A 13,636-nucleotide genomic window follows, 5' to 3' on the forward strand; every position below is an offset into this window, starting at 1 on the left:
TATATATAAATGCTCAAGGAAGCCAGAAGGCACTGGATTTCCTGACATTCTAGTTACAGGCAGTTGCGAGCTGTTTGGTATGGGTTCTAGGAACCAAACCTGGCTCCTTCCTCTGAAGAGCAACAAATTCTATCTCCAGCCTCCAGATTTTGCTTTAATGAACCTAGGTCTTTGTGCACAGTAAACAAGTGCTGCACTGCTGAGATTTGTACCCAGCCCAAGGCAGATTTTCATGAGGAAGCTGGGGGCTGGCAGTTAGTCCTGACCTAGGGGACAAACTTCTGTCTGTGGGACTCTGGAGCCCCCACCTCTCCACAGTCACACAGGCCATCACTTCAAGTCCCAGATTGAAGCTCAGCACTTTCAGATGACGAATGACTAAGGTTTTTGTTTTTTGTTTGTTTGGGTGTTTTTTTGGGTTTTTTTTTTTTTTTTTTTTTTTGGTTTTTTTGAGACAGGGTTTCTTTGTGTAGCTTTGGAACCTGTCATGGAACTCACTCTGTAGACCAGGCTGGCTGGCCTTGAACTCACAGGAAAACACCTGCCTCTGCCTCCCGAGTGCTGGAATTAAAGGTGTGCGCCACCACCACTGCCCAGTGACCGGGCTCTTTCTTTCTCTTCATAATCCAGCCCAGTGAGGGTGCCAGGGTACTAGAAGGGGGTATGTCAGGTATTGCAGTGCTTTCTCACCCCTGTGAATTTAGGAATTCTGTCTGTAAGCGCGGAGTACCAACACCCTTTCTCCATCCTTGTTCTTCTCTATATTAAATGGTACTTGTTCTTACACCTAATTTTGAGCCAGTTCTTCTTAACACAGAAGTTGTATGTGTATTTATTTTGGGGAGTTGAAACAGACTCATAACTGTGTAGCCCAGGCTGGCCTCAAACTCAAGATCTCCCTACCTTGGCCTCCCAAGTGGTGAGATTAGAGGCTTGCACGCCATGGCTATCTTTGTATTTATAATGCCCACAATGTACTGGTAATGTAGATCCACGGCAAAACAGTTACCTAGCATGGGAGGGCCCTGGATTTGGTCGTGTCAGCATCCCACTGGCCTCTCAGGCAGTGGCCAGAAGGGCCCTCTGGTCCTGCACCCTCACTCCGCTCTGCCATGGCCTCTATATATAGTTTTAAACTAAGTCTCTGTCGTTCTGTTTACCTACAAAAAACTGGAGGACAGATAAGGGGATGAAAACTGCCAGGTTAGAGAAGCCGAGAAGCAGCCAGTTGACCTTGCTTTTTTGGCCAGAGACCCAGCAAGAAACACATCTCTTCACTCGTCCCATAACCAAAAAGGAAGCCCAAATTCAAGTTCTGGCTCTTTCCTTCCTGTGTGTCTTCTCTATCCAGATTCTCTATGGCCAATTCTGGTCAGCTAGTTGTTAGCCCCGCCCCCTGATTCAGTCTCAGAGTGTCACTGTGAGATCCAGCTTCCTACAACAAAGGTAGCAGTGGTGGTGGCAGCTTTAAGGATACCCAGGATGGCTGTAAATAGAACACAAACTTGGTAAAGATGGCTACACTGTATTGTCATTCTAGAAAATAGAAAACTATTGCAAGTTAATTTTTAAGAAAAAGTCCTGAAGTTGTCCCTTCTACCCAAATCCTTAAGAACTTGGTAAGTGAGCACCTTTGTTTCTGCTCAGGCTCTGCCTTCACTTGCCGGGATATGGGGGTCATTTCTTGACTTGGGGCTGGAAAGATGGCTCAGCAGTTAAGAGCACTGCTCTTGCAGAAGACCCAGCAGGTCCATCCCTGCACCCACGTGACTCACAACTAGCTGTAACTCCAGCTCCAGAGGATCTGATGGGCTTTTCATTTATACACATAACATAAATAAATCCAAAAAGCCATTTTTGTAAAGAGTGAGAAGCTTTTATTCTGTGGCTCATTCTCCCACCATGGGCTCAGCACAGTCTGATAGATACTTCCTCACCTCCATTTGCCCGTGTCCCGAGTCATCCATAGCTCTGCATTCTGTTTTCTCAGGTGATCACGGGCGCTTTGCAGTGCCTCATCTGGGTCTTGCGGTTCCCTCTGCCTTCCATAGAAACAAAAGCAGGACAGCTGACCAAGCACCTTTTCCTCTTGCTGAAGAACTATGCAAGACTGGGGGCTGCCCGGGGCCAGAACTTCCATCTGGTAGTGAATTGTTTCAAGGTGAGAGAAACAGTCGCCCTTAGCGAGCCAGGACTGGATCCACATCCCATCCGTCAGTCAGATTTGTTTCCTAGGTGTCGTTGAGGCCTTCTCATTTCCTTAGACCTCACTTTGGGGGGCCGCTGCTGACTCACTCTTGTGATTTACAGTGTGTGACCATCGTGGTCAAGAAAGTCAAGTCCTGCCAGATAAGTGAGAAACAGCTTCAGGTTCTCCTGGCGTACGCTGAGGAGGACATTTATGACACCACAAGACAGGCCACCGCCTTTGGTCTTCTCAAGGTACGGTGTTGCCAAATGTTGGCTTGGGACGTTTACGTACGCGCATCAAATCCTGAGAATAACATGGAGCATACTACTTGAACTTCTGAAGTTAAAGAACTGATAAAAGTTATTGTGATTTTCATAGATGTAAGCTAATAGAGCATTTTTAAAAAGAATTATTTGTTTATGTATATGGGTATTTTGTCTGCATTTATGTCTGCGCACCAGACGAGAGCATTGGATCCCATGAGACCTCAGTTATTGGCGGTTGTGCTGGGAATTAATCTTAGACCTCTGGAAGAACAGCCAGTGCTCTTAACCTCCGAGCCATCTCTCCTGCCCCTAACATAGTATTGAAACATGAGGTCTACAGTGACCTTTTCAGAGGGGCTGGGGATTTGTCTCAGTGATAAGACATTTCCTTAGGTTGGAAAGCCCCTGGGTTCAATCCCTGACATTGCATGCATGCATACATACATACACATGTGTGTACTTACATACATACCCGAGCCTGCGGAGCTCTGGACAGAATCATGTGCTCTAGTTTATCATATTGGAGGATCTTTTTGCTGTTGTGCTTATCGATGAACTACCGCATAATTTAAAGCTTTCTATTTCAACCCTTGGAAGTCTGTACTTTCTCTTTTGGTTATTGTCATTGTGACTGAAGCTGCCTGTGACTGCTTTAACATCGGGCCTACCTATTATATCCATCGGTGGATGAAATGTGTTCGTCTTTTCACTTAATGTTTTAGGCTATTTTATCAAGAAAATTATTGGTCCCAGAAATTGATGACATCATGCGGAAAGTATCCAGCTTGGCAATTTCTGCGCAGAACGAGCCTGCCAGGGTCCAGTGCAGACAGGTGTGTGGAGAGAACTAATTACCATAGTGAAGGTTGGGCCACACCTGCTAGCCTACAGTGAGAGGGCATCCTCTGGATTCTGAAGACTGCTTTGTACGATGCTGTTGCTGTTTCTGAGACTTGAGCTTCAAGGGCAGGAGGTCAGGTCCTGGGGATTGCTGGGTAAACTGAAATCTGGATAATCAACTGTGTTTCGTTCTTAGGTTTTTCTGAAATACATTCTCGACTATCCCCTCGGTGACAAATTGAGACCAAACTTGGAATTCCTGCTTGCTCAACTGAAGTAAGTGCAGACACGGGAACAGAGGGGTGGCTTCCTCTTCCCTTCAATGTGCTGCCTGTCTGGCGAGGATGGCCTGAGCGTGCTGGCAGTTCCTCTGCACCGTTGCTCTTGGCGCCCCTGATGCTTCTGTGCGAGGTTTTGCTCTCTGTCTGATCAGAGTCTGCTCAGGAGGATGTTGGGAACCCAACGTAAAGTCAGCTCGGTGGTCCGTGCGCTCATTGGCCTTGGGGGATTGGGGTAGTTCCCAGTTCTTCAAGAAATAGTGACAAGCTGCTATTTTAATTTGAAAGTAATCACGAGATACTGAGTCCACCTAATGTTCTCACCCTAGTTATGAACACGAAACTGGAAGAGAATCCGCCTTGGAAATGATAGCCTATCTCTTTGACACCTTCCCTCAGGTACTGTTTACCCAGGACTCCTGAAGCCCTAGCTCTCACTGTTACGTACCATTGTTGTCCATCCCGGGGTTCTCACCAGTGCCTGTTCTCCCGTAGGGCCTGCTCCATGACAACTGCGGGATGTTCTTCATCCCTCTTTGCCTGATGATGGTGAACGATGGCTCTGCCATGTGCAAGAGGATGGCTTCCATGGCCATCAAATCCCTGATCGGCAAGGTCAGCCTGGAGAAGAGGGACTGGCTCTTCGGTCTGGTTACCTCCTGGTTTGAAGCGAAAAAGGTTAGTGTTGCTTTTGTGCATAGTTTACACCAGAATACATGCTCGGGGCACTGTTGACACAGCCTGTCCCAGACAGCCTTGTTGGTGTGTCCTCACGTAGACACCAGAATACATGCCAGGGGCACTTGTTGTAATAATAGGGGCGGCGGGCCGCTTCCAGCCACCCGGCCGCCCGCACGGCTAGCTTTACCCGAAATAATTACACGGAAACTGTATTCTTTTAAACACTTCCTGGCCCATAAGTTCCAGTTTCTTATTGGCTAGCTCTTACATATCGATCTAACCCATTTCTAATAATCTGTGTAGCCCACGAGGTGGCTTACCAGAGATCTTAACCTGCGTCTGTCTGGAGTGGGAGAGTCATGGCGACTCTGACTCAGCTTCTTTTTCCCAGCATTTTGTTCTGTTTACTCCACCCACCTATGTTCTAACCAATAAAATGGGCCAAGGCAGTTTCTTTATTAATAAGAAATCACTCCCACGTCAGGTACTGTTGACACGGCCTGTCCCAGACAGCCTTGTTGGTGTGTCCTCACGTAGATAGTATGCTCCTAGTCTCCTGGAGCCTAAGAAGCTACAGAGAGTGACAGGAAAAACCAGCTGTGTGCAAAATCATTAATATTAACCAGATTCGGCACCCTCTGCACGAATGCCCTGGTTCTGCACCGCTTTGTTCTTCAGTTTCCAGAACGCAGAGCTCACACCCTTCCCATCAACACTGTCACCATCGCTGCTGGCCGTCTTCTAGGGACTTCAGCTATGATTTTATTTATTTTCTTCTCTTGTTTGAAAACTATAGTTTCATCCATGCTTGGTTTGGTTGACCCTCCACCCACTCTGGCCCCCATCTGACTTGACCTTCGCACCCCCAGCAGCTCCCCCTTTCCCTCTTACATGAAGTTACTATGTTATCCTGTCCCTCCCTTACCCTCCTTTCCCCTCTCTCACGGGCCAGCCCTTTTCTAGTTCCCTGCCATCCACACCTGCTCACCCCCAGGTAAATAGACACACGTGAAGCCAGGACCTGCATAGAAGGGATGGCGTGCTGTTTCTCTCTTACTGACTCTGCTGTTGACACAGCCTGCCTTCTTTCTGTAATTCTGTGTCTTGCTGTGCTTTGTTCTGGGTAGCGATTAAACCGACAGCTAGCTGCCCTGGCCTGCGGCTTATTCGTGGAGAGTGAAGGAGTTGATTTCGAGAGAAGGCTTGGAACTCTTCTTCCTGTGATTGAAAAGGAGGTTGATCCTGAGAACTTTAAAGATGTAAGTGATTTGCTAGGTACTAGAACTTGGGAAGAGTTTATGAAAGCACTCCGTTGCATTGCTAATGTTGCATTGAAATGCAGTTTTCTTAAGGGAAAATCAAGAATCCAGTGCAGCTGGAGCTTTTAAAAATGGGGCCTAGGGGTTAAGGGTGTATTTCATTGAAAGAGTGCTTACCAGCATGCCCAGGACCCCAGCACCACCAAAACAAGCAAGGGCAGTGTGAGATGCTGTCTCTGAAGTAAGCTGCCTTCCCTGTATGTGAAGATCGGAGGCACTCAGGGCGTCTTACCACGGGTACAATTGGCAATACCCAAAAAACAGTTTTGGTTATTATCACAAGTGGAGGGTGGACTTGCAGTGGTGTCATTGGTAAGTGGCTGGGGGGATAATCTCCGTTGCCGTGGTTAGGAAACCTGCTAGAGACAGACGTGCTGCAGAGCGCATGTACTGGGTGCTTCCAGGCCATTCCATTAACTGGCACGCACTCACCCTGTGTTCAGATCCTAGAGGAGACGGAGGAAAAAGCTGCGGACCGCCTGCTCTTTGGTTTCCTCACGCTGATAAGCAAACTCGTCAAGGAATGCAACATCATTCACTTCACCAAGCCCTCCGAGACGTTGAGTAAAATCTGGAGTAAGTATTTCATTTAATAACGCAGTAACTGTGATAAAATTATTGGAAATACTTGAAATCTGAGCAAGAACAGTACAGAAAGTAAATGTAAGTTCGTAAGGAAGAAAACATAAAGGAGCCCATCAGATTATTACACTGGAAAGTTATCTTTGGGGGGCGTATTTTTTTCTCACTAGTACATTTCATTTATGAAACAAAGGTCATTAATTGGGAGTCAGTTTTGGAAAGGCAAATGTTGCAGAAATCCGGGTGCTGTGTGATTTACTTCATACAGAGCTCCTACCAGCTCCTCCTTCCTTCCTCCCCTGCCTTCCCCCAGCTCTGTTAAGATGTGGTTTACAGGGCTGGGTTTCATGTATTCCTTCAGCATCAGTCAGTAGGCAGAGTCAGTTTTAGAATTCTTTCCTGTGTCTCCCTGACTTCTGTTGCCTGGAAAACAGGGCAGTTATTTTCCTCTTCGGCTCCTCGGTCCCGGCACGTAAGATGCCTATACGCATCATGTTTACCGCCAGGGACTCAGAAAAGCGTGAGGCAGCTGAGAATGCACCTTGCTCTTTCAGGTCACGTACATGCGCACCTCAGACATCCGCACAACTGGGTGTGGCTCACGGCTGCCCAGATTTTTGGGTTGCTCTTTGCATCTTGTCAACCGGAAGAGCTCGTTCAAAAATGGAAGAGCAAAAAGGCCAAAAAGAAGCCCACGGAGCCTGTAGCGGTCAGGTTCCTAACAAGTGACCTTGACCAAAAGGTACCCTTCTGTGTGTGTGGTGGGGGTGAGAGGGGTGGACTTGCTTTGTTTTAAGACTGAGTCTCACTACGTAGCCCTGATTAGCCTAAAATCAAGCTGACCTGAAATTTACCAAGATCCTTCTGTCTTGTCCTCCCAAGTCCCAGGACTTCTATTCCTCCGTGCCTGGCTTGGGTTTTGGTGTTGTTGCTCTGTATGTTTTGTCCGTTGGGTAGTTTCCCTACACCCTTGTCCTTTCCTTCTGACCCGTGTGAGATGTTTCCTCTGGTTTATGGTTATCCCCTGGGCTGGCCTGTGGGTGGGAGAAACGCCAGCCGGCAACTTGCTGCACACATAATCACTAAGAGTTTTGAGGAGTGTTGTTTGGTTTTGGGACACGGTCTCACTGTGTGACATAAAGTTGTTCTGGAACTCACTGTGTCTCCCAGACTGGCCTTAAATTCCCGGTACTCCTCTGGCTTCAGCCTCCTGGTGTATTCGGGTTTCAGGTGTGTCCACACTCCTAGCTGTTAATGGATGACTGTTTGTTTTAACAACCAACAATGTTGTCTGCTCATGTCCCCTTCTTCTCATAGATGAAGAGTATCTCTCTGGCTTCCTGCCATCAGCTGCATTCCAAATTCTTAGACGAGACCCTAGGAGAACAGGTAAGAGTGTGGACTCCAGGGTGAGAGAAGCAGCCAGCTGGTCTCCTGACAGACTAAGAATAAATACACTTACATTTTTACATTTGTTATTTGCTTTCTTTCTTTTTGTGGGGTTGGGGGTGGTTCTAGACATAGACAGGGTTTCTCTGTGCAACAGCTCTGACTGTCCTGGAGCTAGCTCTGTAAACCAGACTGATCTCGAATTCCGAGGTCCCCCTGCCTCTACCTCCAGCATGCTGGGATTAAGAGTGTATACCGCCACCACCCAGCTGTTATTTGATTTCTTTTGCTTTCAACCAACTTTAATATTTGGTAAAAGGTAACTATCCACTCCAGGATGTGTCGTTGTACATCCGTGTCTTGTTGACTCTGGGGCAGTATTGGAATAACTTGGCCTCATCACCATTCCCAGTGAGGATGGTAGAGAAGGAAGCTGCCGTCCTTAGAATACCAGTTCTGCTCTGTGACTGAAGCTTTGAAGGGGTTGATGGATGGGTTAAGTACTCTAGAAAAGCTTGATATTGAATCTCCTTACCATATCCCTGAAGGCTAAAGAGAAGATTGACCTAAAAGCTGGCTGTCCCTAAGGCAGGCGGGCAGATTAGCGAGCCTTAGTGAGGCTAGCCCGTCTAGCCCCGGGACCCCAAAAGATCCTGTCTCAAAAAGCAAGGTGGGCAGCTCCTGAAGAACAAGGTTGTTGTCAGCAAAAGAAAAATAAATAAATGAACTGGCCACTGGCCGACCCTAAAGCAGATAACACCGTCCATCATTAAAATAGTTTCCATACTTCCATAGATGAGATGCGCTGTACAGGTTTGGCTCATGCCTGTGGTCCCGTTGGGAGACTGAGGTGAAGGGCGGCCATCAGTGTGAGGCCAGCCGGGCCTACAGGGCCCCAACTCTGTCTTTAAAAAGTAAATGCTCAGCTGGGCAGTGGTGGGCAGAGGCAGGCGGATCTCTGTGAGTTCGAGGCCACCAGGTCTGCAGAGTGAGTTCCAGGACAACCAGGGCTCTTACACAGAGAAACCCTGTCTCTAGCATGCTTTACATATGGCCGGTTCAGGGAAAGAGTAGAGAGCCGTTCAGTGGGTGGTGAAATGGAGTACTTGGCATTGAAGGCTAAAGACTGTTGAATCCCGGCTGACCACTAGTAACATTTTATATTGGTGTAACTATAACTGTTTCTCTCCTGGTACCAATACCTCAGGGATCTTTACAGTTGAATGTGGATTCATTGAATCAGTTCATATTATTTCTGCATAATTAGGTTCAGAGAATTAGTGCAAGATAAAATGGCAATGCTTCTTCCATGGGAAAATGTTTTACTTCTGTGACTTTAAAGACAGAACTAAGCAAAAGGACAACCATTACAGGAGAATGAATTTGGGTACTGTGTGGGAGGACTTGACGTAAAGCAGCCATGGGGTAATGGCGCTGTGCCCACCATTCTGTCCCCTGCACGTTAGGTTAGGGCCCAGCACGCCTTGCTTGTCTCCAGATCTAACCTCCTCCCCTCTCCCTTCTTTAAGGTTGTTAAGAACTTACTGTTCATAGCAAAAGTCTTATATTTACTGGAACCTGATTCTGGGAACAAGCAAGGAGAGTTGAAAGACTTGGAAGAACAGGACACGCTAGGAGATGCTTTGGCCAGAGAGGTGGCAGAAGACGAGGCTGGTGCAGACGGAAGGACGGAGTTGGACGGGGAAGAGAAGGAAGAGCCCAGCAAGCCGGCCACGCTGCTGTGGCTGATCCAGAAGCTGGCCCGGACGGCTAAGCTGGAAGCTGCTTATACTCCCAGAAACCCCTTAAAGGTGCCGCAGGCAACTAAAGTCTCTGTTGTTCGTGTGTTTTGTTGTTGCTGTATAAAACAGGGTCTCAGCTCAGTGTATAGCCCTGGATGGCCCGGAACTCTGCTAAGCCAGGGAGGCTTGGATTAACAGAGACCTGTCTGCCTCTCTCCCAGATGCTGGCCTCTTGGTTTTTGACACAGATTTGGTTTTGGAGTTTTGTTTTATTTTTATTTATTTATTTATTTATTTATTTATTTATTTATTTCGTTTTTAGAGACAGGGTTTCTTGACACAGGCTCTAACCCATTTACCTGGTGCTTGTTTTGTATCTCAGGCTGGTCTGAAACTTGTCCTTACTGTAGCAATCCTCCTGCCTTGGCCTCCCGAGTGCTAGATTTATTATAGGAGTAAGTTACAACATCAGATATTTTCTTTGGGAGTTTTGATTTGGGGTGTTTGTTTTGGGGCTTGGAGTTTCTTGTTGATGTGTATATGTTATTGGTGAGACTTTTGGATCCTTGGGACTTTGTATTTTGAACCTAAAATTGCAACAATGTCTGTCTCAAAAAAGAGCAAGCTCGGCTTTTCAGCTGAACACTGTTGGTGTGACTGAGTGTTGAGCGGAGACAGTTCAAGTAGATTTCTTCTTTCAGAGAACCTGCATCTTTAAGTTTCTTGGTGCAGTAGCTGTGGACCTTGGAGTGGACCGGGTCCAGCCCTACCTCCCAGAGATCATCGCGCCTCTGTTTCGGGAACTCAACAGCACCTACTCGGAGCAAGGTACCCTGCCACCTGTCCTCTTGAGTGTTTGCACACTGGGACCCCTTCCTTCCTGTCTTCCTTCCTACTGGAGTTTAAGGAAGAAAACATTTAATGGCAAACATATTTTCCATTTATTCAATGAACCTTCTGTATGCTTCCAATCATGGCAAAAAGCGGGTGTCATCGGGTGTGACGTGTGAGGCAGGTGGAACTTGATAACTTTAAGGCCAACCAGGACTACACAGTGAACCGCTATCTGAAAGGGGTGAGAAAATGTTTGGCTTCTGTAGAATGATGACTCTACCCTCAGAGGCAACTTCTAGGTATTCCTAAACCTAGCAGTGGACAGGTGGTGCTGTGTGCTGTAATCCCAGCACACTGGAAGCTCCCAGAGGAAGAGAGTTCTCTCAAAAAACTAAATAAATAAGACAAATGGAGCAGATTTGGTGTTAGATTTGGTATTAGATTCCCAAGTTTTCATATCTTACTTATTCACAAATACCTCACAATTTAATTTTTTTTTAATATGTGGCTTAAGTAAGTATAGAGCAACAGTCTGTGATTTCATAGAGACCTTAGCACTTGGTCCTGAGGTTGGTGTTTCTAATGCTCTAGTAAGTCACTTTCAGAGGAGCCTAGGGTTGTTGTCGTGGGGTTGTTGTGTTTTGTTTTTAGTCAGGGTTTCTCTATGTATCCTTGACTGTCCTGGAACTAGCTCTGTAGACCACGCTGGCTCTGAACTCACAGAGACCCACCTGCCTCTGCCCCCAGAGTGTTGGCAAAAGTTTATCCTTGTGACCACCCAATGAGGAGGCGTTTTTAGCTGTTCAGCCTCATTCATCTTTAGCTCACTGTACTTCATGATAAAGTGGTCTTCTTTAGTGCCTAGTGTATTTGGAGCAGTCCAGTCTGTGGATCAGGCCCTTGGATACATCTTAATGGATTCCCATGTATTTAAGACAATGCAACTGTGTGGCTGAGTTGCATTTTAGAAAGAGAAAGGGAGGATGGGAAAGAGAGCACAGCTAGGCTCTGACCTGTGCGCTGGAGGCTGGAGCTGACAGGCTCACAGAGGAAACCCAGCAGCCAGGTTCCTGTCGGGAGCTGGGCCTCCTAGAGTCTGATCTCCTCTTGCATTCTGGCTAAGGGGGACCCTACGGGTGCCACACCCTCCCACCTCCGAGCTCAGGGGCCATGGATTTGTGTTGAATGAGAACAAATGGTCATGATGCCACAGGAGTTGAAGTGTTTTGACGTGTGACTGCCTCTCATCTTTCTTCTGTGTGATTAGATCCTCTGCTGAAGAATCTATCCCAGGAAATCATAGAATTACTCAGAAAGCTGGTTGGGCTCGAGAGTTTCTCGCTGGCCTTTGCCTCTGTCCAGAAGCAGGCTAGTGAGAAGAGAGCGCTCCGGAAGAAGAGGAAGGCCGTGGAGGTGAGTGCTGTGTGCTGTGCACGCGTGTGCTGCTGTTCCCTGGGGGAGGGGGAGGAGGGTTTTCATTAGTGGCATCTTGTGCATTTGCTTTGGGTTCTTTTAACATATACCTTAAAAGTAATGCACGATCTCTGCTTTCTCTTCAAGTTTGTAACCAATCCTGATATTGCTGCCAAGAAAAAATTGAAGAAACATAAAAATAAAAGTGAAGCAAAGAAAAGAAAGATCGAGTTCCTGCGCCCAGGCTATAAGGCCAAGAGACAGAAATCCCACAGCCTGAGAGATTTGGCGATCATGGAGTGAGATCTCCCTGTGCGCAGAGCAGTAACTCACGCGGTCTCTGGGGGAAACCTGAACTTCTGGCCTTCCTCTCCTGGACTGAATTAGACTTCGGAAGGTAGGCATGGCTGTAATCTCTGCTCCTGGACGGCTAAGGCAGGATTGCTTCAAGTTTGAGGCCCACCTGAACTACACTGTGAGTTTCAGGCTAGTGGACTAATGAAAACAGGACTCAACCAAAAGAAAACAAGTTAAAGCTTGGCATAGATTTGTAATTATATTTTAATGTAATAATGTTTGTATTTTTTTTAAATTAAAATGTTTAATATGATACTCCTGTATCTTCATTGTCTAAAAAGTGTATGATACTAAATGACATGGTTTTAAACCTAGCTTTTTCAGAAGAAGATCATTTAACACAGGGAAAAGCTGGTGTGGTGGCGTTCACCTTTAATCCCAGGAGTCTGGAGGTAGAAGCAATTGGATTTGTGAGTTTGAGAACATAGACCCTGCCTCAAAATATATATTTATGTATATCATATATTTTAAAAATTGTATTTAAGTATAAAAAGTAGATATTAGGAATAAGTAGAACAAACTATTGGTAATAACCTCAGGAAGCATTGAGAAGTCTGTGAACAGACACAGCCATGCTCATGGGTTCAGTATCGTAAAGTGCTGTTTTCCCAGACTGATCCCTCTGGCTGACTACATACGGGAGCAAAACCCAAAAATGTATGGCCCTGTATAATACAGGATAAAGAGAATGAGCCCAGTGTCCAAAGACTGGAGAAGGAACACAATTCAAACCCGCAGTGTGTGGTTACAGGTCTTAGGTTGTACTAGCAACACTTGTAAGATCTGGAGGTCCAGGTTTCCATATTTGGCTTGTGTGCAAATGCCTGGGCTTAAACAAGAAACACAATTACCATTTGCTTTCACAGAAACCTTCCCAAGGGATTCTAAGGTTGACTGCCTCTCTGGAGTGACTCACTCTGGAAGGAAACTGGTTTCAGTTGTTCAGCCATCACCTCCTCACCACACTCAACGTTGAAGCAACACTCTTCAGTGCCCAGTGTATTTGGGAAATAGAACCCATCCTGTGCATTGGGTACCTGGCATACATCTTAATTCTGATCCTACCTCTGAGATCCAAAATTGTTCCTATATTATAGATGAATGGACTCAGCAAATAACTAAGAAATTGTGGAATGTAGAACCAAAATGCAAAACACTCCCCTTACTAAGCTTCTTGCACACACAAGTGCACCCGTGCATGCACACACAAACTGCCAAGCTCCTTAGATGGATTGGTGCGCACACACACACTCTCTAGTATTCAGATTTACTTGGTAAATGTCAACACTGGAGCTCGGGATTTATTCTAGCCTCTGTGATGCTCCATCAGATTGAGGTGGTGGGGGCTAGGTGCCAGGCAGCCTGTGTCTACCACACCCTATTTTTCCAGTGTTCAAGAATCATAGGGGAGTAAACCCAGTAACTCAGTGTAAATAAATTACTCTCTTGTCATTTTCCAGCTCTGTGCCATAGACCGGAAGGAAACTAAAGTATAAACTGCAGTGAGTGCCTCTTGCCTACCTGACCGGTGTATCCTATGCGGCTTCTGCGTGTGAGGGATGCGCTTGTCTGTGTGTGCAGATGTGAAGGTCAGATCTCTCCATCTTGTAGGCTGAGATAAAGGTCTCAGGGCTGGACCTTGCTATTTCACTAGACCAGCCCCCAACACTGAGGTTAAAGACATGCCTGGCTTTTTACATGCTTGCTGGGTATCAAGCAATGACCCTCATGCTGACACCGTAAC

General features: G+C 46.6%; 1 protein-coding gene across 1 annotated transcript in view; it reads left to right on the top strand.

The window, feature by feature from the left end:
• Utp20 (UTP20 small subunit processome component) overlaps positions 1-12,145 on the top strand; it is a 78,073-nt gene extending 65,928 nt beyond the window's left edge. The window contains exons 49-62 of the mRNA XM_050145809.1: positions 1,991-2,161; positions 2,311-2,442; positions 3,180-3,290; positions 3,494-3,573; positions 3,905-3,974; positions 4,071-4,253; positions 5,384-5,515; positions 6,019-6,151; positions 6,712-6,899; positions 7,475-7,546; positions 9,076-9,357; positions 9,990-10,116; positions 11,390-11,535; positions 11,683-12,145. Of these exons, the coding sequence (XP_050001766.1) occupies positions 1,991-2,161; positions 2,311-2,442; positions 3,180-3,290; positions 3,494-3,573; positions 3,905-3,974; positions 4,071-4,253; positions 5,384-5,515; positions 6,019-6,151; positions 6,712-6,899; positions 7,475-7,546; positions 9,076-9,357; positions 9,990-10,116; positions 11,390-11,535; positions 11,683-11,838 (1,983 nt within the window). The 3' untranslated portion in view covers positions 11,839-12,145. The remainder of the gene's footprint in view (positions 1-1,990; positions 2,162-2,310; positions 2,443-3,179; positions 3,291-3,493; positions 3,574-3,904; positions 3,975-4,070; positions 4,254-5,383; positions 5,516-6,018; positions 6,152-6,711; positions 6,900-7,474; positions 7,547-9,075; positions 9,358-9,989; positions 10,117-11,389; positions 11,536-11,682) is intronic.
• Positions 12,146-13,636: the final 1,491 nt, after the last annotated feature.

Source organism: Alexandromys fortis, unplaced genomic scaffold (assembly GCF_014885135.2).
Source record: "Alexandromys fortis isolate MF-2015 unplaced genomic scaffold, M_Fortis_MF-2015_v1.1 scaffold_50, whole genome shotgun sequence".
Classification (NCBI taxonomy): domain Eukaryota; kingdom Metazoa; phylum Chordata; class Mammalia; order Rodentia; family Cricetidae; genus Alexandromys; species Alexandromys fortis.